The 26,684-nt window shown below is 43.8% G+C and overlaps 1 protein-coding gene and 3 non-coding genes across 7 annotated transcripts; 1 reads left to right on the forward strand and 3 right to left on the reverse strand.

Annotated features, from left to right (window-relative positions):
* Positions 1 to 526: 526 nt before the first annotated feature.
* On the reverse strand, positions 527 to 600 carry TRNAT-AGU. Its single transcript has one exon. It is a non-coding gene; the product is annotated as a tRNA-Thr (tRNA).
* A 228-nt stretch (positions 601 to 828) lies between these two features.
* On the reverse strand, positions 829 to 910 carry TRNAS-GCU. Its single transcript has one exon. It is a non-coding gene; the product is annotated as a tRNA-Ser (tRNA).
* Positions 911 to 1,543: 633 nt separating this feature from the next.
* TRNAW-CCA lies at positions 1,544 to 1,615 on the reverse strand. The gene has a single exon. It is a non-coding gene; the product is annotated as a tRNA-Trp (tRNA).
* A 17,401-nt stretch (positions 1,616 to 19,016) lies between these two features.
* Positions 19,017 to 20,885, forward strand: TMEM107 (transmembrane protein 107). Of its 4 annotated transcripts, XM_036768017.1 has the most exons (5): positions 19,017 to 19,164; positions 19,755 to 19,822; positions 19,973 to 20,073; positions 20,396 to 20,492; positions 20,622 to 20,885. In XM_036768017.1, the coding sequence occupies exons 1-5, from the start codon at positions 19,078 to 19,080 to the stop codon at positions 20,689 to 20,691; spliced, it is 423 nt and encodes a 140-aa protein (XP_036623912.1). In that variant the 5' UTR covers positions 19,017 to 19,077; the 3' UTR covers positions 20,692 to 20,885. The 4 variants fall into 4 exon arrangements, with proteins under 4 accessions (XP_036623912.1, XP_036623914.1, XP_036623911.1 ...); XM_036768019.1 differs by lacking the exon at positions 19,973 to 20,073 and having other exon boundaries at positions 19,030 to 19,164; positions 20,393 to 20,492; XM_036768016.1 differs by lacking the exon at positions 19,017 to 19,164 and having other exon boundaries at positions 19,471 to 19,822; positions 20,017 to 20,073.
* Positions 20,886 to 26,684: the final 5,799 nt, after the last annotated feature.

The following is a 26,684-nucleotide window of genomic DNA, read 5'->3' on the forward strand; positions in this document are numbered from 1 at the left end:
ACTTTTAAACTACGCACTAACCAACTACACTAATCCGTTTACAGAAAGTTCAGGAGTGCCGAAATCCTCCTGGATTTTGCAAAGTGGGAAAATTGGGCTTTAATGGGCCCCCTAAAGTGGGTGGGACTAAGGACAAAGAGTAAGATCTGCTTATCCAAACTCCTGGGTTCCAGAAGAAAGTGAAAGCGGGGGAGGAATACCCAAGTTTGGAGGACGAGATTACTGGAATTTAGAGAATGACTGTAAGGATAGGATGGGGCGGGGAACCCTGACCCCTGCGAGTCTACGTGAAGAAGGTACCCCTTTCTCTTGTTCCTGCCATCTCTTTCAGGCTCCCGAACCCCTCCCCTTTCTGGCCTCGCTCAAGTCTCTTGCCCCTTCTGTCTTCTAAACCCCTGGAGAATGGCACGGCTGGAGTTAATTCCGGGCAGAGGGGGCGGTAGCGGAGGTAATAAACAGACTAGACACCTCGGTTCATTCCTCCAATAGAAAAAAGAAATGTGGGCGGAACGAAAAGAACCCCTTCAGGCACCGCTGGGAGTCGAACCCAGGATCTCCTGTTTACTAGACAGGCGCTTTAACCAACTAAGCCACGGCGCCACTCGTTTTAATGAAAGTTTTGTGACCCCTTTTGGATCTAGAACATCGTCGGTGTGGAGTAGTAGGTCGACAAAGTGTCTGTGTGATCAAGAAACAAAGTTTCGTCAGCAGCCACGAAGGCAAAGAGGAATGAGAGATGAAACAGTTGGGTTGACTGGGATGGGTGTGAAAACTACTGCTTCCAATTACTGACCCTTTTTAAAAATACACTTTACCTCCCACCACCACCGACGAGGATGGGATTCGAACCCACGCGTGCATAGCACAATGGATTAGCAGTCCATCGCCTTAACCACTCGGCCACCTCGTCTCCGGCTCAACAGTGCTCTCTCTACTCTCTGCAGTCTGAGAAATCCTTTCTGGAAAGGAATGGGAGCGATGTTTTCTTCCTATTATTCCCGTGTTTCTCTGAGAGCAGAAATCCCCGCCTCTGTTTCGACAGGGAAGGAGTTAAGTGGGAATAGCATCCCGTTAAGGTGGGAGGGGCGGGGTTGGGGGTGGAAATGATCCACAAAGGAAGCAATTCATTAATCCACTAATTTCCTAGTCTGCCTTCTTTGGAAGGTAAAGCGCAGAAAAATAAGGGCATTTCTCCATTTCCTCTCTTAGGCTTGTGGCAGGACCAGAAACTAGAACTGGAAGGGGCCTCAGAGGCCAACCCATTTTATAGTTGAGGAAACTGAGGCCCATAGAAGCGAAATGATTTGTCCAAGACCACAAAGTTGTATTTGACCCTAAATTCTGACTCCAGAGCCAGTCTGGGGACTTCCTAATGCTTCTGACTCATCGAGAATGCATTTCAATGGGACCATCCCAAGAATTCGGGCATCCTTCTCCTTCCCTTTCTAGCCTCTCAGCAACCGGATTCTCTCCGAGTCCAGCCCCGGAGGCAGAATGAAAAAAGCGGGAGAAGGAAAAGGAAAAAACGTGACACCACGTATCTTGACCCCGACGTGATTTGAACACGCAACCTTCTGATCTGGAGTCAGACGCGCTACCGTTGCGCCACGAGGTCGTCCGGGAACGCGTCTGGACGTGTGGCTTATGACTACTAGGCGGCCAGACTGGCTGGGTGCCTGGGATGCAAATAAATGAAGACGAGGGAGTCCGAGATTGGTGGGTCAGGTGGATTCGGCCACGGTGATAGATATAGATAGATAGATAGATGTATAGATAGATAGATAGATAGATAGATAGATAGATAGATAGATAGATAGATAGATAGATAGATAGATAGATAGATAGACAGACAGACAGACATAGATACATAGATACATACATAGACACACAAACAGATAATCCAGGACGGAGATTTCCCGCTCCCTTTCCGTGCCGGCGTAAATGGAGAGGCTGGAAGTTTCCAAATTCTTGGAAATCCCAGAGGTCCTGGCCCCCTCCTACCTGGGTCCTCCGGTCCTTGACCATTCCGCCACACCAAAGGACTGTTCTTTGTTCTTTCACATCTCCTTCATTCCGCCTTCGGATCAGAAAACACGGGGATCGATCTTACTCTCTTCTCTCTCAGAATCTCTCTGTGGAGGAGACGCAGGACTCCTCCCCAAAAAAGAGCAGGACCTCTTCCTCCGCCTGTTCGCCTAATTCACAACCACACGGTGGTTTTACCTGCAGCCTCACCTCCGCTCCACTCATCCACAGTAACGGTTCCCAGCAGGCAATGTCTTTCTCTTCCCGCCAAAGAGTTTAGAGCTCTCTGGTAATGACGGAGGACGCTGGGACCGTGTATTTAAAAGAGGGGCTCTGAGGGCCTTGAAAGATCTTGGAGAAATAGCATCTCCTCGAGGGAGGACAATGTGCTTTCCTGGCCCGCAGGGTAATTATTCCAGGGTTTGAGGCCAGCCTGCGGCCCCCGCCCTCTCCAGTTCTATACTTAAATCACCTTAAGGTAGGGAAGGAATCAGTGGATAAAGAGAGATTGAAAAGTAGACAGAAAGATCGGGAGGGAAACAGGTTAAGGCAAAGGATCCAGGGCAGGAGCTGCGCAATCGGTACTTGCGAGAAGGACCACTTCTCCCTTCCGGATCTAAGCCTAGGAAGGGAGAAGGGGTGGGGAAGGGTGACGTCGAGGTAATTTTAAGTACAGAAATAGGGACAGAGAAAGAAATAAGAATATACAGGAAGTGTAGAATAGGAACCCCAGTCCACACATCTTACCAAAGTCAAAACCCCAGAAGCGTGAACAATACGTGGCTTCGCGACCTAAGTTAATCTTCATGTAGATAGGAAGGGAAGGAGATAGAGTTACGGAAGGTTTCCCTGACCACTCAGGCCCACCTTGATCTCTCTTTCCTCTGAATGCACATCCCTTATTGTTTTACTATGTAATCCTTTAGGAGATCCCTGGTATTATAATCTAGTAGACACACACACACACACACACACACACACACACACACACACACACACACACACACACCCAACCTTGTATTTCTCTCCAACTTTAACTTTTCTTTAGCGTGTGTGTAATCAGGGTTGCTCTGCCTTGGAGCATGTTCGGAAATAGACCTATAGAGAACATCCCAGAGTGCGCTGAGCTTTTCTGACAACTTTTAGGGACACAGGTTAAAAGGTGAATGGATTGACACTGGAGATGATACAGCAAACCTGGATGGTCCCTTGTCTCTTCTCTTTTCTGGGTGTGAGAAGGCACTGGGGTGGAGATACCGCATCAATTAAAATTGAGAAAGCTTCTTCAACCTTTCTTGCTTTCTTGCTATCCAGGATATGTGACAGATGACTCTCCCTAGAGAGTTACAAAATATTATCTCTACTGCATGTATTAGTTGAATGAGCCCTATCCCCTGACACAGAAGGTTGGCTTCTAATTAGAGCTGGAACGGCCCTCCAAGGGCATCTAATTCAAATTCCTCTTTTTACAGTGGAAGAAAATGAGACCTAGAGAGTACATTGCCCAAAGTTCACCTCGGTGGTCCTCTCTCATCAATGATAAAGAAACGAGTACTTATTAATCATCTCTTATGTAAGGCTTTGTGATAGGTGCTAAGGTTTGGTTATCTAAAAGCTTATATAAGAACTGTATTATGTATGTATGTATGTATGTATGTATTGTGTGTGTATGTATACACACATCTCATAATAACAAGATGTGCATTAAAGCTGCAAATCAAGAGCAGATGTTAATCAAACAAAAAGAGAAAAGAAGTCAAAGGTATATTTTCAATATTAGATCATAACAGCTTCAAAGGCTCCAGAATGAGATACAACTATTACAAACTATGAAGATTTAAACAAACAGTAAAATGATGGGATTGAGTCTAAATGTAGCTGGTCACATAACAACTCTTGCTAGTCTCTTCTGTTATTTATTTGTTACATTTTCATTTCCAAGCTGTCTTCTTCCCTTTCTCTCCACCCAGCACTAGAGAAGACCACCATTTGACACTCACAAAATATTCACATATTTATGTATGTGTACATACATACATACATATGATATACACATATACATGTACATGTAAAACCGTATTATTCATACTTCTATTTATCAGCTCTTTCTCTGGAGGTCACGAGCATCTTACTTCACTATCCTTTGTAGTTGATTTGAATATTTATAATATAATTCCTAGTTATTCTTCATACAATATTACTGTTACTGTATGCAATGTTCTCTTGGTTTTGCTCATTTTACTCTTCATTACTTCATGCAAATTTTTCCATGTTTTTCTAAAGTCAGCCTGCTCATCATTTCTTACTGCACAATAGTATTCCATCACAATCATAGACCACAACTTGTTCAGCCATTCCCCAATTGATGGACCTCCCCTCAGTTTCTAGTTTTTTACCACCACCAAGAGAGCTGCTGTAAATATTTTAGAACATGTAGATTCTTTTCCTTTTACCCTCATCACCTTGGGAAACAGACCTACTAGTGGTATTCCTGGATCAAAGGGTATGTACGGTTTTATAATTCTTTGGGCATAATTCAGATTGTTCTCCAGAACGGTTGGATCAATTCATGGTTCCACCAACATTGTGTTATCGTCCCAATTTTTCCATATCCCTGCCAACATTTGTCATTTTCCCTTCTATCATTTTAGCCAATCTGATAGGTGTGAAATGATATCTCAAAGTTCTTTTAATTTACATTCCTTTAATCAATAATGATTAGAGCATTTTTTCATATATAGCTTTGATGTCTTCATCCCAAAATTGCCTGTTCATATCATTCAAATCATTTATCAATTGGGGAATGACTCATAGTCTTACAAATTTGACAAAATTCTCCATAAAACATTTGAGATAGGAGACCTTTATCTGAGAAACTGTCTATAAATCCCTCTCCCCTCCTCCAATTTTCTGCTTTCTTTCTAATCTTGGCTACATTGGTTTTATTTGTACAAAACCTTTTTTAATTTAATGTAATCAAAATTATCCATTTTACATATCATAATGCTCTCTATCTCTTGTTTTGTCATAAACTCTTCTCCTATCCATAAGTCTGACAGGTCAGATGTTTCATGTTCTTCGCATTTACTTATGATGTCTCCCTTTGTATCTAGGTCATGTATCCATTTTGACCTTATCTGCCAGACTGCTTTCCAGTTTTCCCAACAATTTTTACCAAATAATGAATTCTTATCCCAAAAGGTTAAATTATTACATTTGTCAAACATAAGGTTACTTATAACCATTTACAATTGTGTATTGTAAGTCTGCTCTGTTCCACTGATCCACCATTCTATTTCTTAGTCAATAGCAGATAGTTTAGATAATTACTGCCTTATAATACACTTTAAGATCTGGTATTATGTATTTACATTTTTTTCTCATTAATTCCTTTGATATTCTTCAGTTTTTGTTCCTTCAAATGAATTTTATAATTTTTTCTAGCACAATAAAATAATTTTTGGTGATTTAATTGGGCTACTATTCAATAAATAGATTCATGTAGGTAAAAATTGTCATTTTTATATTGTCTCTGCCTACCCATGAACAATGAATATTTCTCCAATTCTTTAAACCTGACTTTATTTGCATAAAAAGTATTTTATAATTATGTTCATGTAGGTCCTGGGTTAGTCTTGGGAGATATATTCCCAAGTATTTTTGTTGTCTATGGTTATTTTAAATAGGGTATCTCTGACTATCTCTTCTCACAGGGTTTTGTTGGTGATATATAGAAATTATGATAATTTATGTGGGTTTATTTTATATCCTGCTACTTTGCTAAAATTATTAAATGTTTCAACTAGCTTTTTAGCTGAATCTCTAGGATTTTCCAAGTATATCACAATATTGTCTGCAAAAAAGAGATAGTCTTATTATCTCACTGTCCATTCTGGTTCTGTCAATTTCTTTTTCTTCTCTTATTGCTATTTGCTAACACTTCTAATCTAATACAATTAATGGCAATAATGGGCACCCTTGTTTTACTCCTGATATTATTGGGAAGATATCTAGCTTATCCTTATGACAAATAATGCTTGCTAATGGTTTTAGGTAGATGCTACTCATCATTTTAAGGAAAAATACTTTTATACCTATGCTTTCCATCCTTCTAATAGCTCAAAAGCAAATACAGTGTTGGTAGCTAAATGGTGAATGGGCAAGTGAGATTTACTATTGTTTTTCTGGAATCATGAATGGTCATTGTATTGATCATATGATCACTTAAAGCTTTCTACGTTGTTTTTACTGTGTTGTTTTTGTTATTTTGTTGTTTTTTGCTTTTAAAAAACATATTCTACAGATTTCTTTTGTTTTTAAATCACCTATATTTTCCAATATGTCCCTTTTCCCTTTTTTCCCCAGAGAGTCATCAGTGATAAGGAAGAATAAAAAGGAGGGGAGTGGGGTGGAGTGGGGAAACGGTTGAAGAAAAACAATCAACATATCAGAAAAGTCCAACATTATATGAAGTGTTCTAAACCAGTAGTACTCTACCTCTGCAAAGAACAGGGGGAAGTGACTTCTTATATTTCTTCTTTGGGACCGAACTTGGTTATCATAATTTCATAACTTTCGATCGTGATAGTTTTACAGTTTTTTTCATTTACATTGTTATAGATATTGTTTTTTGGTTTGATGTACTTAATTTCATGTCAGTTCATATGTCTTGCCATGTCTCTCTCATCATATTGTTTTTTAAAGCAGAGTAACATTTCATTGCATTCATGCAATACAAATTATTTGGTTATTCTCCAATCAATGGGCATGTACTTTGTCTTCAGTTCTTGACTACTACAAAAAGAGCCTTCAATAGCTTTTTTTTTTTAAAGACTCTTTTTTATGGTCCTTAGCTTTGCTCATCAGCCCAAGATTATTCAGGACATTAACTCAGTCTGACACTTTTAGTGTCACAGAATTTTGTGTTTAGTAACACAAGTTTGTATTTATCTAATCTGCCTTTGCTTCCATCCTGTGGATATGTATATTTTAAAATCTGAGTGAGTTGGTATAACAACGATTTAGATTTGAAGATCTTTCCCACCCATTAATAGGCCATGTGACCTGCTTATATCACAGGAAGCCAAAGTCACATGTGGTGGGAGGAGCTTTCTGAGAGGAAAAGAAAAGTGTGTCACAGAAAAGAGAGAGAGCAGCTAGAACTGAGGGAAAGAGCAGATGTGTGGTGTGCTGTGAGTGTATTTGTGGGAAGGCCCCAACAGGGGGACAGATGGTTTTGGGATACCGCGGCTCCATGCTGTGATATTGTGTGTTGAATTCTTTGCTGCTGTGATGGATTGGGTTTATTGGTTTTGGGATTTGGTCCTCTGGTGTCTGAATAAATGTTTTTACTTCTTCTACCTTCTATATGGAGAGTCTCCCATATTTTCCAATACAGACCCACATAGACATATTGAAATTATCATCTGTATTGTGATTATTGCCTTGCTAATACAGTTGGTGAGTCTTCATTTCATCAACATCTATATCTGCAACAACTTAGGTTTTTCTTCCTCCTCAGAAATGTTTCAGTTTTTGCCTTCTTGCTACTCCTTCATGGTTGATTTTTCCCACATGTAATAGTAATTAAGGTGGGACTTTTTGCTTTTCTTCTCTTAAGTGCCTTTAATGATTCTGGCCTTTGTTTGAAAGGGGCAGATAAAGTGGGATCTTTTTGTCTTGGAGTATTTCTCTGCACTGAGACAATTGGGAGTCATTGTTTTTATGTGATGTGATCCTGGGGATGGAGAACTTTCCCAGACCCAGCCTGGGTGAGGTCAGAGCCCTCAGGGCTCCAAACTGGATATAATTGAGGAAAGCCTGGCATTTGATTTTGGGGGCACACTCATGGAAGGAGTGTTGAGACTCTGAACAAGCTGCAAACTGCCCCCCCCCAGCTTTGCAACCCAGATGTTGGTACTGGTAACTATGTATTGTGATTTGAATTGGATAAGGTCTGTCTGTTGAGGTTTAGGGGTGTTTGGGACCCTGAAATACCCACATTCCAGGTCCTGCCTGAATGAATTTGACCCAAGCCTTCTTTCAGCCAAAAAAAAAATAAAGTTTATTAAAAATCCGCCATGTTGGCCAGACTCTTAAGAAATCTCAGCATTGGCTAGACTCTTAAGGAATCTGAGCATTTGTGATGCTTATATTGAAAAGCAGAGCAGACCAATCTGACCCAGATTGAGTCTGAGTTAGATTGACTCTGAGCACCTTCGTGGAAGCAAGATGGATCTTATATACAGAAAGACTGTGGGAGAGATCTAGGGGTGACCGAGTAATCTGGGGTGATGGGAGGAGGGGTCCAGGAAGAATCTTGAGGAGGAGTCTGAGGAGGATCTTGATGGGACTGGAGTGACTAGAGGTCAGACTTCAGGAACCAAGAGAATGGGATTAAGGGTGGGAAGTAGCTGAATGCTACCTGGAGATAACAAACAATGGAGAGCTAGACTAGGTTAAGGGTAATAGAGATTTGGGCCTAGCAGTAATGGAAGGTTTATGACCTTAGGCAAAAGCCATTATCAAGTGGGAAGATTGAAGGAGAGTTCAAGGGGGTTCCCAGAGCCTATACCCCATCATTCCCCCCTCAAACAAATGGGACCCAAATGCTTTTGGGGTAAGGGGAGAAGGTCTTAACTTCTGAAACTGCTTCCTGCTGGCAAGGGGTATAGAGCTGTCCCTGCCTCAACGGGTCCAGTTCAAGGAGTACATAGCCTGAGCAGTCATCTGGAAATTGATGGCTTGGACCCTGGAGGAGACAAACCTGGCAAGGAGGTTAAGGAAACAAGGACCAAACAGGTGGTACAGGAATATAGATAAAGGACAATTTCCCTGGCATAAAAGACAAATTTCCCTGGAGGGAATTAAAGATCAATATGGCAAGGCCAAAACATGAAAGGGCAGTTTGATAGGGGAGTTTTTTGCTTCCAGATATCCCTTTTCCTTCCGAGTTGCTCCATGGGCATGTAGAACATGGAAAGTGTTGAGGGTTGAGGGAGACAAGGTCCAGGAACTCCAAGACTGGAGTTCCCAGATGGGGTCATTGAGGGGAAGTACCCCCCAAGGACCCGAGTACTAGAGAGGGTTGGGGCCATCTGGAATGAATTAACTATCTCAAGCATTCTTTAGGTCAAGGTGGCAAAGATTTATTATGCTTTATAGTGGGCAAGAGTTCTTAGGGAACCTGCAACCTTACAGGGGTGCAAGAAAGTTTTTATAGGAGATTTGGGGGTGAAACATGTCGATTAGGTGTTTTGGAGTAGGATAAGGGGGTGGTTAAGGGGTTTTCAGTTCTTAAAGGAAAATACACTTTTTCTATCTACTGCGCAGGTATCTTACCCAGAGTTCACTGGGAAATAGCCCATGGTGGAGGGGCTACCTGGGGGTATGGTTTTGACTGTGAAACATCAGTAAGTCAACTAACAGTCAGGGCTGGCTGGCAATATCCAGGTTGCTTCCATCAAATGGCTTGTTAGACAAGATGAATGTAAGGGAGTATATATTTGACTATGCCTAGGATACATATCAGTAAGGTCAGTAAGTAGTAAAATATCATTATGGTCCAGTGCATAGCCAATTAGCACATACACAGGGAGTCGGACCAATAAATTCTATAGGTGCGGCTGGCCGCAGTATCAGAAGGAGAGATAAGTGTTTTGCTAAAGCATGCTGCCCTTGAATTGGAGAGGAACTGCCTGAGACAGTATTTTGAGGCTAGAGAGAGATGTGATTTTAGAACTGGATGCGGTTTTGGAATTGGGCTCCAGGCACCCAAGCAGAGGCTAAGGAGAAATGTTAGAATTAGGGTCCAAGCACAAGCACCCAAGCAGCCCATCAAAAAGAATATTTCAAGTCAGTAAAAACATTTACTGTTTTATTTTTCCGTAGTTCTAGGGCTCTGGTGAGTGCTATTAATTCTGCCTTCTGGGCAGAATTCCCAGGGGGCAGGGGTTTGGCCTCTGCTTGGTGGAGGCTGACCACTGCATACCCAGCTTTCCTAACCCCTTGTTCAATAAAGCTTGAACCATCTGTGTACCACACTGCTTCGCAGTTCAGGAGAGAATCTTTTAGATCAGATCGACTGGCATAAATGCAGTCCAAGATCTCCTCATAATCATGAGCCAGTACATCTGAGTGGGCACTGTCTGGGAGGAGGGTTGCTGGGTTAAGTGTGCTTCACACCCAGAGGATTAAGTCAGCGGTATCTAAGAGCAAGGCTTGATATTTGGTGAGCCTGCCACTAGCCAGCCACTGGTGGCCCTTTGCTTCCAGGATGCTCTGAACTCAGTGAGGAGTCAGAACTTCCAGGGGCAGGCCAAGTGTAAGTTTAGAGGCCTCCTTAATTAGAATGGAGGTAGCAGCTACTGCCAGAGACATGAAGGCCATTCAAGCAGCCACAGAGTCTAATTGTTTTGAAAAATAGGCAACCAGGCCTGGGGTCAGGTCCTAAGAATTGGGTTAGAACTCCTAAAGCCTATCCTCTCCTTTCCTCAACATAGAGAGTGAAAGGTTTTCCTAGATTGGATAGAGCTAATGCTGGAGTGGTGATCAATTTAGCTTTCAAAGTCTCGAAAGCTTTAGCCTGGTCAGGGCTCCACTCTACAGGGAGTGAGTCAGGGCCTTGAGTAGCAATTAATGGTCGAAGTCTGTCCCAGGCATCGGGCATAATTGGATATAGACAGTGATGGGGGAACACTTTAGGATCTTGGAGGTGAACTATGGCTGGGGTGGCAGAAGTAGCTGGCCCACGAATTCCCTGATCCCAAGCAATTGGCTCAACTGTCTCCCAGACTTCCAGGGGAACATGGGGAGGTCTGGTGAACAGAGGGAAAAGGGAGATGGGAGGTTTTTTGGTTCCCCAATTTCACCAACAGGTCCCTTTCCAACAAGGAGGCTGGACAAGAGATGATAAGGAAGAAGTGTTCAAATGACAGATCCTCAGATAGGCGGGGGAGGGGATATGTCTCTTGATATCCTTAGTTTTCTCTTTGATGCCCATGACCCCATGGGTCTAGGGGTGAGTAGGGCCAGAGTAATTGGTTAAAACAGAGAACATAACCCCCATATCAATTATAAATCAGGTCACCTTACCTATGACTTCAATATTTGTTCAGGGCTCAGTGAGAGATGGAGAAAGTGGGAGCACTGCCAAGCCCCAGGCTCTCCCGTCATTCCAAGACTTGAGAAGACTGGAGGACAGGGTACTGGGAGGTGACTCTACCATTTTTCCAACCTCAGGCACAATCTTTCCTCCAGTGTCCCTCCTGGTCACATGTTGGGCACGGTCTTGGGGGCTTCCTCGGGGTAGGGACGGGGTGCCCTACAGGGGTACTCTTTGGACCAGTAGTCTTCCTTGTGGCATCAAAAGCAGGTTTCCCCACTGCCCGAGTTGCCATAAGCACCCTGGCCCTGGCAGCAGCCAAGAATTGAGCATGTTCTCTGTTTCTACCCCTTTCCCTGTGTTCCCTCACCTCTGCTGCTGCTGCAACGAGGTCTCTGTTGTTAAAAGACGCCAAAGGCCATCTCCAGTAATTGGGCCTGAGGTGTTTGGGGTCCCATTGTCAATTTCTGCAGTTTCCTCCTAATATCTGGGGCAGACTGATCAATGAAACACATGCTAAGGATTTCTGCCCCTTCTATGGAGTCAGGATCTAAATTCCTATACTTCTTAGTGGCTTCTACCAGCCCATCTTGGGAAAGGGTAGGATTCTCCTTTTCTCCCTGAGTAATTTCCCTAATCTTTTGAAAATGTATTTACTTTTGAAATGGGGTTCTTAGGCCTTCTAACAGGGAAATTACCATATGGTCTCTCTTTCCCCTATCCTCACTCTTTTGGTAATCTCATCCTGGGTCACTAGTGGGAATAGCAGCTGTTCCTGGGGGGTATTTTGTGGGGTCGTCGCTAGCCAAATGATCCCCATCTTTCTGGGCTTGTTCCCAGATTCTCTTCAGCGGTACAACAGGTGAAGAAGAGGATATGCAAATCACCCCAAGAAAGCTTGAATTGTAGGGGCATGTCCCTAAAACCCTCATTAAACTTAGTGGGGTCTTCTGAGTATCAACCCAGTTTCTCTTTAACCTGAGTGAGATCAGAGATGGAGAATGGAACAATTCACTCTAAACTCCTACTCAGTGAGGCAATCACTTCTCTTATGGGGGGAGGGAGCCCTGAAGGTGCTGTGGGGATGGGGACTTGGGGAGGATGATAGGAAGTCCCACTTCTTGTGAGGGAGGGCTGGGGAGTGCTTGTTGAACTGGATTAGACTGCAAGGCCAGGGGATCTGGCTGGCAATCAGGATCAGCTGACACCTGAGGAGGGGAAGGGGTCAGAGGGGAGATGCTGAAGAGACTGCTGTTGGGGTGCCCTCGAGGCCAGAACCTGAGTAGGGGCTGCCTGGGGGGAGGGGCCATGGTGGGAGATACTTCAGGGACTATAGTAGGGGAGGGCCCTGAGGCCAGAACCTGAGTAGGGGTCACCTCTGGGGGAAGGGCCATAGGAGGAGATGCAGGGTAGGAGATGTGGAAGGTGAAGGAGGCAGGAAACAAGGGGGGTTGGGCTAGAGGAAAAGGGAAGGGAAACCAGGGGAAAGAGGGGGTGGCCAAGGATGGGGGGCATGGGAAACAAGGGAGCTGGGGGAGGTTGGGAAGCAGCAGGAGGGGCTGGGAAAGATTGGGGTGGGGAGGAGGCAGGAGGAGCTAGGGGGTGGTGGAAACAGAGCAGGGGGCTTAAGCCCTGGGGGCCATAAGAAAGGGGCCATCCAAAAAGTCCAGTTGATCCCCAGTGCCCCTTTTTAGGGCAGCTCTAGCTATGAGCGTCTTACAATTTTTTCTGAGAATGGCGTTCAGAGAGAGCTTGACAAAGGTCATTATGTAGGAAATTTCATGACAGCCATCTATCACATGTATGGCATTCATGTCCAGTTCACATGTCATTCACGTGACATTCGTGTGTAGTTCACATGCAACTCGTATGGAGGTCATGTGTGATTCACATGTCATTCATATGTCATTCACATGGCATGTACATGTAGTTTGTGGCAATTCACATGTACTTCATTGCCGTTCACGTGGCATTTGTGTTGGTTCACATGGTTTTCATATGTAGTTCGTGTCATTAACATGCACTTCTCATGGCGTTCACATGTCAGTCATGCGTAGTTCGCATGTCATTCATGTGTTCACATGTCACTCAGATGGTGGTCTCATGGCATTTATATGTGCTTCTCAGGTAATTAGCATGACACTCATGCAGTTCACATGTCACTAATATGCCGTTCATATGGCATTCGTGTTCACATGTCACTCATGGCATACTCATGCCATTCATGTCATTCTCATGTCATTTACATGTAGTTCATATGCCATTCAGTGCAGTCCTCAAGACATCCCATGCAGTTGACATGTCGTTCACATGTCACTCATGGCGTTCGCATGGCATTCATATGTTGCATATCATTCATATGGTGGTCTCTTGGCATTCACATGTGGCTCGCATGTAATTCATATGGCACTCGCATGCAGTTTGCGTGTTGCTCGTGTGCAGCTCACATGGCGTTCATGTGTCAGTCACCTGGCATTTGTGTGTAGTTCGCATGCAACTAGTATGTGGTTCACATGTCACTCACATGACATTCGTGTGCAGCTCGATGTCATCACTCTGCCACATGCATGACACTCATATGTGGTTCACATGCTATTCACATGACAGTTGTATGTGGTTAGCACGTGGCTTGTGTATAGTTCACATGTTATTCACATGTCAGTCTCATGCCATTCACATGGCATTTATGTGAAGTTCGCGGGCAATCCACATGTCATTCATTGTAGCTCACATCACTCATGCCATTCACATGGCATTCGTATGTAGTTCACATGTCATTCACACGCAGTTCACATGACATTTGCATATTGTTTGGGTGGTATTCGCATGTCATTCGTATGTGGCTCACATGGCATCACATGTTATTCACATGCCATCCACATATCACTCCCATGGTACTCATGTGTAGCTCACAGAGCATTCACATGTCACCCATACAGTTCACATGCCACTCACATGTCGTTCACATGTCATTCACATGTCACTCATATGTAGCTCAAGGGGAAGGAAAGCAAACATGAACAAGGTGCAAAAGAAATAAAATAATTAAAGCTTATGTACTGGGTATAGGGGAATATAACATGCATACGTGTAAGTAAATACAAGGTGATTTCAGGAAAGTTCTAAGAATTGAAGGGGATCAGGAAAGACTAGGTATGCTACTGAATTCACCCTAAAGTTTTTCCTTCAAGGAAAAATATGAATTTAGCCTGCTACAACAGGGAAAATGTTCAGCACCTTCTCTGATCAGGGCATGCCATGCTGAGCTGTCCTGTGCCAGTGTCTCCCATGTCACACAATCAACTCTAAAGTTCTTAAGGAAGACCTTGGGAGTGACCTTGTATCAATTTTTCTGATCACCATGTGAGTGCTTGCCCTGTGTGAGTTCTCCATAAGTCTTTTTGGCAAGTTTAGGGATATTGCTATTCTGAAGGCTCTTGGGCCAGAAGTCCTAGGCTATCTCCATATAAGTATGAGGAGACATTATAGTCAAGGTTATGGTGGTGTTTTGGCTTGCTTCTTCCTCCCTGGGTACCTTGTTGCTTCAGAGCTAGAGCTAATAACAGAATTCTTATGAAGGAAAAAAGGTAAAAAAATTTAAGGATAATGTTGAAAAAAAGTGGGAAGGAAAGGGGTCAGAGAGAGAGAGAGAGAGAGAGAGAGAGAGAGAGATCAGTGGAATAGATTAGATACACAACATACTGAAGCAAACAAATATAGAAGCACAGTGTTTGATAAACTCAAAGATCCCAGTTACTGGTGAAGAGCTCACTATTTAACAAAAACTGGGGGGAAAACAGGACAACAGTTTGACAGAAATTAGGTTTAGATAATACTTCTTAACATAAGCCAAGATAAGCTACAAATGGATATATGACATATATACTAAAAGTCATATCATAAACAAATAAGAGGCACTAAGAAGAAATCACCTTTCAGATCTGTGAATGGGGAAGAGTTCATGACTAAACAAGTGATAGAGAAGATCAAGTGAGATAAAATGGATAATCTTTTATATAAAATTAAAACATTTTTTCTCAAACAAATTTAACAGTAAATATTAGAGGGAAAACAGGTAACAGGAAAAAGATCTTTGCAATAAGTTTCTCTAATAAAGGCTTCATTTCCCAGAATTACATGGAATTGATTCAAATTTATAACTAAGAACCGTTTTCTAAAGATAAATTGTCAAAGGATATGAACAGGCAGATTTCAAAGGAAGAAATCCAAGCTATCAACAATCATGTAAAATGCTTTAAATGACTAATTTTTTTTTTAGGAAAATGAAAATTAAAGCAATTTTGAGATTTAACTGCACATCTAATCAGACTGACAAAAATTGCAAAAAAGGGGAAATGATTAACTTTGAAAAGACCTTGGCAAAAACAGGCACACTAATGTAGGACTGATGGAGGTATGAATTTATCCAGTATTCTGGAAAATAATTGGGAATTCTGCCCAGAAAGCTATCAAGGAAATCGAAGAAAAGAAAAAGAATTATATGCTCAAACATATTTATAGCAGTTCTATTATGTAAGACAAAAATTGGAAGGAGGAGGTCCTCCTGTTGAGGGTTGGGGAGATGAGGTCCAGGAACCCCAGGACTGGAGTTCCTAGCCAGGGTTGTTAAGGGGGAGTACCCCTCCAGGACACCAGTACTGGAGAGGGTTGGGCCATCTGGAATGAATTCACAGACCCAAGCATTCTTCAAGTCAAGGTGGCAAAGATTTATTACGCTTTTCAGAGGGCAAGAGTTCTTAGGGAACCTGCAACCTTAGAGGGGTGCAGTTAATGTTTATATATGATATTTTAGGGTGAAACCTGTGCCAAGTGTGTTAATTAGGTGTTTTGGGGTGGCATTAGGGAGTGGTTAAGAGGTGGTCAGTCCTTAAAGGAACATGAACTTTTTGTATCTAACCCAGACTTCCCTGAGAAGGAGGGGAGCGACCTGGAGGTGTGGTTTTTGCCTTGAAATGTCACTAAGTCAACTAGGTCAGGGCTGACTGGAAATATCCAGGTTGCTCTCATCAATGTCTTGTTAGACAAGATGAATATAAGGGAATATACATGTGTCTGGATCTAGCATGCACATAATAGGCCAGTGAGTAGTGAATATTTTTATGACCCAGTACATGGCCAGTTCAGCACGTACACAGGGAGTCACACCAATAAATTCTATAGGTGCAGCTGTCCACTGTATCAGGAGGAGAGATAAGCGTTTTGCTAGGGCATGCTGTCTTGTTTTATTGGAGAGCAACTGCTAGGGATAGAGTTTTGAGGCTAGGGAGAAATGTGATTTTAGAACTGGATGTGGTTTTGGAATTGGGGTCCAGGCACAGGCGCCCAAGCAGAGGCTAAGGAGAAATGTGATGTTAGAATTAGGGTCCAAGCACAAGCACCCAGGCACCCCCGTCACTCCTACTGAGGAATGGCTACACAAAGTGGGGTATATGAATGTATGGAATATTATTGTGCCATAAGAAATAGTGAAATGGACAATTTCAGAGTAAACTAGGAACACCTCTCTAAACTGATGAAGAATGAAATGAGTAGACCTGTTGAGGTCTAGGGGTTCTGGGACTGAGAAATTCAAGGGCAAAAGATGAACGGGTCCTGCCTCCAATGAATTGTACTTAAGTCTTCTTTCAGCCAGAGATAAGGTTTACTAGAACACAGGTCTGAGTGGGTGAGATTTTAAGAATCAGCCCTACTGTGGCACTTGTATTAACAAGGGGGCCAGACTGAATCTGAGCATTGGCCAGACTCTTAAGGAATATGAGAGAATTTGTATCACTAATGCAAGTGGGGGGCAGATTCCAAAGAAATCTGAGCGATTTAAAGCGGGGCAAAATGGACCTTACATACAGAAAGACTGTGGAAAGGATCTAGGAGTGGCCAAGTAGTCTGGGGTGACAGAGAGCTATCAGAGAAGGACTGGGAAGGGTGGTGCTCCCCAGGGGAATGCCAAGGACCTGGGCCAGGTGAGAAAGTCCAGGGGCTTTTCCTTTTAGGGGATGTTAAACCTGAAAATTTGGTTGAAGGAAACAACAGAGTTAGGTGATAGAAAAATCCATGTTGTTTATTATTTTCCCTTAAAGCATAGCTAAGCTAGCTTACTGGTGCGTACAAGGAGTCAGAGCACAAGCTCTGGCTGTCTGAACAAAGGAATGAGAAAACTTATATACGTTATTTTAGCAGACCCAGCAAGCCTGTGTTACCTCATGTTTATGACCCCCATGTATGTTTAACCGTGATACAAGAAGAGGATTTTCCTTAACGGAATAGGGTTGTAAAGAATGTTGACAAAGGTCAGTTAATATTAGGTGAGGTGGTCTCTCTTGGAGTTAGGGTCTCATCCTTTAATGGCTAACAGGGTTAAGAATGTTCCTAGGTCAGTCTAATCTGCCCTTGTTGACAGTGGTAAGGGTATTTCCCGAGCAAACTTTTAGAGAGCAAAGAAGCCCAGGTCCTGGATCTTCATCCAATTACTCATTAATTCAGGCTCTGGGTCTAGTTGAAATTAAAAATGATATAAAATAGTATAATATTCTCCACAGGGATCAGATCCCATCCCCATCAGAGCCAGAGAACAATTTATATATTGCAAACACCATTAAGGGAAAACAACATTGAAAAACTTTAGAACTCTGATCACCACAGTGATAAACCATCCAAAAGAATGAAGATAAAACAAGCCACTCAACTGTTGATGGAGGGATGATGAACTTAAAATGGCATTGAAGAGACATACATTTAAAGACATGACTACCGTGGGAAATTTGTTTTGCCAGAGTATGTAGATATATACTGAACAATTTGTTTTTTGGTTCGATTGTATGTCTGTTTGTTTGTTGTTGTTTTTTTTTAAGTTGAGGGGTGAAGAGTGGTGGGAAGGACAGATTGATAAAACAACAAGGTAGTTTTTTGAAAAAAATGAAAAAGCAATCTCAAAAAGAATGTAAGCTCCTGGAGATCTGGGACTATTTTCATTTTTTAGTATTTGCACAGCTATCCTTTAAGCACTTTTAGCAAACTAAGTATTTAGCGCTCATTCATTCATTCATAACCGCGTCCCCTATTAGAATGCAAATTCCTTGAAGGCGGAGAGTCTAGTCTTCTGCCTCCGTATTTCCAGCGCTTAACTGTGCCAGGCACTCGGTTCATTCATTCGGCACTTATTAAACAAACCCACGAACGAGGGCCCGTGCTAGGATTTGCGGATGTGTGTAGTTCCTAGGCAGTTCCTAGCCTGTAGGGAACTTAGTTTAGTGGGAAGGTGACAGTAACAATGGCGCGTAAATGAACTAGAGTGACAAGAGTGTAAAGAGGGCAGAATCCGGAGAAGGGACGTGGGTAGATGGACTCGAAAAAGGCTCAGCAGCGTCAAGGGAAAATTTAGTGGAGGGGGGAGCCATAGAGCTGGACTAATTTATAGAGACCAGGCTAAATTCTAAAAGCGCAGGGTGGGGAGGAGGGGGAAGTCATGCATACTTGTTTCTACGGGGGAATCTACCTGAGTGGGGAACCAGGCCGCACGTGGCCCTCTAGGTCCTCAAGTGCGGCCCTTTGACTGAGTCCAAGATTTGCAGAACAAATCCTTTCATTAAGGGGATTTGTTCTGTGGAGTTTGGATTCAGTCAAAGGGCCGCACCCAAGGACCTAGAAGGCCCCATGTGATCTTCAGGCCGTAGGTTCCCCAACCCTGCCAGGTAGGCAAGGGTCCTGCATTAAGGCTGGCGTTGGCCGGAGACTACGGGAGAGCCCCTTTAAATTCAACATCTCGCAGTGTATTGCTACTGCTCGCGAGATTTCTTGGGTAGTTTAGCCAACCGTAATGGGGAAAAAAGAAAAAAAAAAAATCCCGTAGTTGCCCTGGGCAACCGGGAGGCGGCAGCGAGGAGCGGAAAGCGTCGTCGGTCTATAGAGTCCGATCCAGGCTCTCGGAAGGGATGGGGCGGATCTCTGGGCTCGTGCCCTCTCGTTTTCTGACGCTGCTAGCTCATCTGGTGATCGTCGTCACCATCTTCTGGACGCGGGTAAACTAACCCCCATCACCGCCTTTTCCCTTCACTTTCTCGGGGCCGCCCCGCCCCCTTTCTCTGGCTCAGGGTTTGAGCGGGTGACGGAAGTCGCGCGCGCCAATGGAAGGCCTGAGCTGCCGCTATCCCCAGGCCAGCGCCTGCGCTTGTGACTGCCCTTCCTTTACGTCCCTAGCCATAGCTTCTCCTGCGCCTGCGCCTGCAACGCGCAGCCACTTGTCTGCAGAAAAATCTCCCCCCCCCCCAACGCCCCTACCCCCTTAATGAGTTCCCTTTCTTGCCCTCCCCCGGAACAGTGCAGAGCGTCCGGAGCCGCTCCTACCCAGGAGTCAGGAATTCTGGATTTAGGGTTTAGTGTTTCCGTTGTGTGACTTTAAGGACCTCAGTTTCCTCCCCAGCAAAAGGAACGTGTGGACTTGTTGAATGAATTGGCGGTCTCTCAAGGCCCCCTGTAGCTTCCACACTCCGCGGCTGAATGGGAAGGAGGGAACGGGACAAACCCTGGCTGCCCTGCAGCTGTCATTTCTGTTGTGCCCTGGCTCAAACACCCTGTGTTATTCCTGCCCTTCTCTACTCCCCTTTCCTAGGACGACAACGTCCAGGCCAGTCTGCCTCCCCACTTCACCTCCGAGGAGTATGAGAAGGAGGACTCTAAGTGAGCCGACCGGGGGATGGGCGGGCGAGTGTGGGAGGCGGGGTGGGGAGAGGCCAGCCATCCTGGAGAGGAGAAAGAGCCTGGAGGAGGTGGGGGGGGGGGCCCTGGGTTGGGAGGGGTGGGCTCCAGGACCCCTCTATCCCTACGTAGGCTGGTCACCGCTCTCTGCATTACACTGGGCCTCTTCCTGGTAGAACTAGCAGGTTTCTTCTCAGGCGTGTCCATGTTCAACAGCACCCAGAGTCTCTTCTGTATCCTTTCAGCATGCTCTTTCCCCGGTGGTCAGTGGCGTGACTCCCTGGATCGAAGGATGCTGGGCCTGGGGGGCGGGGGCGGGGCACAACATGGGGCCCCTTCTACCATGGCAGTGACGTAAGGAGGGGTCGGGAGACGAGGAAGGGAAGAGAAGTGAACTCCTCTGCTCCCTAAGCTGGCTCACTTTGCGGGCAGAATAAGCGCGGGTTCCCTTCCCGCCTCGGCCAGAGGGCCGGGTCCTGCCTGGGTACCACGCGCCTGGCCCAAGCCTGCTGGGAAATGTAGTTCCAGCGTTTCTTTTCCCTGACTCCGCAGAAGCGATCGGGCTGCACTGTTGCGCGGCGGTGTCTTTGGCCTTCTTCGTCTTCGAGAGTTGGGAGTGCTCCACCTATTGGTACATCTTCGCCTTCTGCAGGTGCGGCTCGTGGGGCCACCTACCCCCTGCCCCCAGGAGGCAGCGCTTTCCCGGTTTTAGGGCTGATCCCGACAAGGGTGTGGGTGCTGGGACTGGGCAAGCTTTGATCACGACTCCCTCCTCTCGCAGTGTCCTTCCAGCTTTCACGGAAATCATCATGTTCATCGCTGTCTTCGTGTTAAAGAAAAAATCTTTCTGAACCTCTTTCCGCAGACGTGGGGCGGAAGACCGAGAAGGCTTTGCATTTAGCTCACAGTCCTTGGAAAAAAATGGGGAAGACTCTGCCAGCAACACGGTTTGGGGGACTATTGGCAGTGTTCTTATCCCCCCGAGTTTTGGCACGATGACATTGTATATAGTACTTTGTAATAAAACCCAACTTTTGTACCATAACTACAGCTGGTGAAACCGGGTACAGGGGACGTTCGGTGTTGGCCATTCACAGGGGAAGAGAAGAGCTAGGGGCGGGGTGCGCTGGAAGGGGAGCCTGCTGTTTCCCCATCCACTTCAGGACCTTAAAGTTACCGGTGCTACAGGAAGGGGCGGGGCCGATTTATGCAAGTGACAAAGTGCGTCATTCCGGGGATAATACGCAAATGAAGATCAGGAGGCTTCTTACCCTTTGGAACCTTGAATGCAGAGACTGACTTCATAGATTCTGTTTGGGATGAAAATGGATGGGACATCCCCTCATTATTTATGGGCTTGGGGAAAGGCAGTGCAGAGTATTACTCCGTTAGGTAAAGCAGAATTAGAATGTCCTGCATTTGGCTCCCAGAAAATATTCTTTATTGTTAATAAGGAGTGCCCTGAATGAGTGTGACTTCTTCTCATCTGTAAAATGGTCAGTTCTTACACTACCTCAGTTAGGTGTCACGGTGGACAAACCAGGGACCCTTTGAAGACTTACTAGCTATGTGACCTTGGAAAAGTCACCTAACATTTTTTCAGCCTTAATCTCCTCGTCTATGTGTACAATGGAGTTATTGTGAGGAAATGGGCAAATGGTATCCCATGTCCACCAGGGAGTTGAGTCGAGTTCATTTTTATAGTATACCCCAGATCTTCACTCTTTCCAACAGGATTGGGGTAAGACATGCCACTCTAGAAGGTAAGAATAAGTGACCCTCCCCTAGGAAGAATTAATGGTGGCTGAAGAAAAGATGGGAGGGAGCTTAGGATCTTGTGCCAACGAGATATGATCACAAGAAACATCAGAGTCAGAGTCTGAACTTGTGTTCCAATTCTGTTCTTTGTTTTCTCCTTGATTTGGGGTAAATCATCTTATTACTACAATAGTGGTTTCCTCATTTACAGAAGGAAGGAATTGACCTAGATGCATTCCAAGATTACTTCCAGTTTCAAATTTCTGGTTCTTAGGTTTGAAGTGAAAATAAATATGAAGAAAGTTAAAGCATAGCAATATTCCATCCCAGAATGTTACAAATATCTTAAAGGCAAAAAGGTTGGGAACTACGGGTTCAGAACTTTTTTGCTAAACTTTCCCCCCACCTCTTTTCTATAAGGAAGTCATTTCTTATATTGCTGTCTAAAAAGGGAGCAGGGAGGAATACATTGAACAATATATGTAAAAATAGTAACAATAAAAACTTGCTAACTTCAAACAAGAAGCATTAGATGTCTACTGTGTGCCAGAGTAGGAATCCTGATAAAAATGCTAAGATTGATATAGCAGTCCTTCTTAAATTGTTTCTATACTCTTAATGTCTTGTGTCTACATAACACTTTCTGTACACATTATTCATTTGCTCCTCAAGACAACCCTGTGAAATAGATGTTATTATTAGCCCCTGTTTCCAAAATGAGAGCTTAAGTAGTCCAGAGTCATTAGTCTGGAGGCAAGACTGGAACCTAGATCTTTCTGCTTCTTAAGTCCAAAACTATTTGCTACCCTGAAAGACCCCTCTAAGCTTGACACCCCCCCCAAATTATTTTCTTTAATGCATCTGATTTCCACTCACCCTCCAAGGTAGGTGGTAGAAGAATACAACTTAGGAGTCAGGTAAGAAACTCAGCCATTTACATTCTTGAGTCAAGTCTACCAGTATTAAATGCTTCATTCGAGGCCCAGTGCCAACCATGGATATATAAAGAAAGGCAAAACTCTCAAGGAGTTCACTATCTAATGGGAGATAACATATAAACAATTAGGAACATACCGAATACATAGCTACCTAAGAGAAGAAAGTATATTTATTTGAACACATGCCTTATTCTTGCCCTCATTTGATTATAAGCTTAAGATAATGTGGACTTCATTGGATTTGAGCAAAAGATCTGGAGGAAAATCCTGGCTCTGTCACTCACTACATATGTGTCCTTGAACAAATAAGAACCTCTATGGGCATTATTTTCTTCATCTGTTAAAAGAAAAAGGGAGGTGGTTGGTTTGAATGATTTCTAAGGTGATTCCAACTCTAATATCCCATAATCTTATAACTGTGTCTTATTTCATCTGTTTATCCCCCAGGAGCTAACAGCACTTTTGCACATCATAGGCACTTAGTAAACACTGTTGAACTTAACCAAAAGACAGCAGTGGTGTTTCTAAATTAGGTAGTAGGAAAGTTGCTTATATCGTTGACAGAAATAGGGAAGTCATGAAGACCATCTAATTGTGATGGGAAGATGCTAGACTTCAGGTAGCTATGTCTCACAGATAGTTGAGAATATCAAACTGGATATTAGGAGATAGGGCAGGGATATAATACACGTACATATTCATATACATACACACATATACATACAAACATGATTTCAGCTCAAGAGAAGAAAGAACTTCCTACGAGTGAGAGCTAAAAATGGGCTACCTCAAAGTATCCCATCAATTAAGGATTTTCAGTGGTGGCTAGATGACTATTTGCCAGGAATGTTGTAGACAGAGTTCATGTAACCAAGTAAGAGAAGGATCTTTGAGCCCTTCAGATCCCAGGGTGACAGATCCAAATTTGAATATAGCTATATTTCACAAAACTAAAATATATTGTGATAGGAATTCATTTTTAACAATATACCTAGCATATAAATCAGTACTGAGACTACAGTATTATTCAAAATTATAAACTACTGATATTAACAACTTATATTTATATAGTGTTTCAAGGGCCTTATTTGTGGACTCCCAACAGCAGTGCGCTGACACTATGTTCTCTGTCTAATGCATAGTACTATACCATGCACAGTTAGGAGTAACAAGTGCTTCTTGGAGTCAACACAACACAAAAAGAAGAAAATGAAGCCCAAGACACTATACTATTGTGGGAAGAACCATTCTGGTAGTCAGAAAATTGAATTTCAACCCTGAGCAGCAATGTTTGTCTTATGCAGACAGCTAGGTAGCACAGTGGACAGAGTATTAGACTTGGAGTTAGGAAGATGTTTGAATCCTACCTCATGCATGCACTAGCTATGTGACCTTGCGCAAGCCACTTGACCTCTTTCATCCTGTTTCCTCATCTGTTAAATGTGGTTAATAATAACAGCCCTCAGGTTTGTTGTGAGAATCAAATTAGCTAACATATGTAAGTGCTTTGCAAACCTTAACACATTATGCTAGCTCCCAGGGCAGATAGGTGGCACAGTGCGTGAGAAATCAAGGCCAAGAGAAGTTCCAGGTGGGCAGTGCAGCTTCTTCTCTCCTTCCTTCCTTCCTTCCTTCCTTCCTTCCTTCCTTCCTTCCTTCCTTCCTTCCTTCCTTCCTTCCTTCCTTCCTTCCTTCCTTCCTTCCTTCCTTCCTTCTTTCCTTCCTTCCTTCCTTCCTTCCTTCCTCCCTTCCTTCCTTCCTTCCTTCCTTCCTTTCTCCCTCCCTTCCTTCCTCCTCCTGTTCTTCCCTCCCTTTCTCTCCATCCCCTCCAAATGAATGTAAATAGCAATTGTTTCTGTTTTGTCCAGAAACCCTGAGCTTTTTCCCCTCCCAGACTGATTTTTTTTTTTTACTAAGTAAAAGGAGCCATTCTCTGCCTCATTTCTTACTTAGCCTTAATCACTGAATGGATGTTGCTTCAAGCTGAGACCTGTTAAAAACCTTAGCTTAAAAAGGCCAAGGTCTCCCAGTCCATCCAGGGTCATCTCCAGTCACCCTCGTCTATATCTTGCCACTGAATCCAGATGGCTCCAGAGGAGAAATTGAGGCTGGTGACTTTGCAAAACCCTCTCTCACTTAAATTCAATTCACTTTCGTGTCATGGCATTACCTCCTTGATGTGATGGCCCTCTTCGAGAATGAAGGATAAACAACAACTGTGAAATGTCCAATATTCAAGTGGTGATGTGGGATTGCAGCTCAGGGGAGAAATTGGGAATGGATAAATAGATCTGTGAGTCATCAACAGTGAGATAAATAAACCCACAGAAACTAATGACATCTCCAAGAGAGGGAATGTGAAGAAAGGAGTAGGGGACCTAGGACAAAGAATTGGGAACAACCCATGGTTAGGGGACATTGATGATACTATGGCTAGATCACCAGGACTGGAGTCAGGAAGACCTGAGTTCAAATGTGACCTCAGACACCAACTGTGACCCTGGGCAAGTCATTTAACCTCTGCCTCAATTTCCTCAACTGTAAAATGGGGATCTTGCCTACCTTCCAGGGTTGGTGTGAGGATCACATGACATAATAATTGTGAAGTGCTTAGCACAGTACCTGTTACTTTGATCAGTAAGAAACTCAAACCCAGACGTTTCTTAGACCCTCCCCTTTCCCACTCTGCCTTCCCTTTTCTCATCTAAACTTCTTGCATTTTCTATATGCTAAGAGTTCTAGGTCTATGAATCAGCAAGCACTAGATCTGAATCCTGAAGCTGCCAGTTACTAGAGGTGTAATCTCAGACAAATTACTTAACTACTCTGGGTCTATTTCCTCATCTGCAAAATAAACGAACTTTTGTAGTCACTCTGAGGTGATTTCTGAAATCCTGCCAATGTAGTCACAGTCAGAAGGAGTGGGGATAGGGGTTACAGGGATGCTGAAGCCAGACTTAGGGACAAATTGGACTTTATCTTTCCTTTTGTATCCCCTTGAAGGCAACCTACCTCTTTCTACAAGGGTGGGGTGCTCTTTTTGTTTTGAATCTGGGAGCTGGAGGGTTTGGAGTGTTGGAGTTAAGCCACCTGGGACAATACAGTTGAAGGTTAGGGTTTTAAAGAACGGGCTATGTGTGATTGGGGTGTCTCATGTTAGGGTGTACAGGATGGAGCACTAGAAAGGTCAGAGATTAGAATGCTCCAATTTGGGGAACTGTGTGGTCAGGTTGGTTTATGATCTGGAATGTTCATAAGTTAGGATTGGGATGTCGAAGTTAGGGTATATAGTGTTAGAATGTCAGAGATAGGAGCTGGGGAATTGGACTGTATGAAGTTGGAGACTTGTCATTCTAGGGGAATTGAAATGTCATGGTTCTACTGTTAAGATCAGAGTTTAAGGTGTTATCAATTAGGCACTGGAGTGAAATTAAAGTGTGGCATGTCAGAGTTGAAGTTTGTGTATGGGAGGTTTGAAGTGATTAAATATTGAATTGTTGAAGGCTCTAGAGTTGGGGTGCTGAGGGTTTGAAGTGTTAGATGTTAAGTACTGTACGGTGAGGTATTGGAAGATTGCGGTGTGTTATGTTTGGGGTGAAGTTGGATTGGGATATTGCAGGTTTAGGTGCTTGAAGTTTGGGGTTAGGATTAAGGTTTGGCATGTTGTATGTTGTGGTTGGAAGTTTGGAGGCTCAGGCATGTTAAGAGTTTTGGTTTTGGATTGTTGAAGTATTGAAATATCAAAGGAGTTTGAAGGAATATTAAAGGCTGGGCGGGGATCTGAGCTTTGGAGTTAGAAATTCAAATCTGAAGCTTAGAAACTTTGGTGTTTTAGGTTAGGAATGTTTGGGACTTGAGAAAATTGTAGGGGTTGGATTGGTGGGATGCTGTAGTTGAGGGGTTAGGGTGTTGGGTGTGCAGTGTGTTAGTTTTGTAGATTTGGGGATTGAAGTGTTGGGAATTTGGGAATAGGAGGGTGAAGTTGAAGAAATTGGGGGGTTGGGGTTGTAGATCTGGGGTACGGGAAGTTTGGGGGTTGGAGACAGATGTCCAGGGACAGCCTGAGCATCTTTGGATAGAAGAGTTTTAGAGGGTCCTGAGCTCCTTCCAGGAGAGGATCTTAGGAAGGGGGTGGGGAGGGAAGGAGC

The sequence above is a fragment of the Trichosurus vulpecula genome, chromosome 7 (genome assembly GCF_011100635.1).
Source record: "Trichosurus vulpecula isolate mTriVul1 chromosome 7, mTriVul1.pri, whole genome shotgun sequence".
Taxonomy (NCBI): Eukaryota; Metazoa; Chordata; class Mammalia; order Diprotodontia; family Phalangeridae; genus Trichosurus; species Trichosurus vulpecula.

Excerpts from the sequence above, each read along its gene's own strand:
- TMEM107 (XM_036768016.1), top strand. The coding sequence starts at position 19,591 with ATGAATTGGCGGTCTCTCAAGGCCCCCTGTAGCTTCCACACTCCGCGG. Across the intron at positions 20,074-20,395 it reads CAGCACCCAGAGTCTCTTCT|CGATCGGGCTGCACTGTTGC; the intron begins GTATCCTTTCAG and ends ACTCCGCAGAAG. Across the intron at positions 20,493-20,621 it reads TACATCTTCGCCTTCTGCAG|TGTCCTTCCAGCTTTCACGG; the intron begins GTGCGGCTCGTG and ends CTCCTCTCGCAG.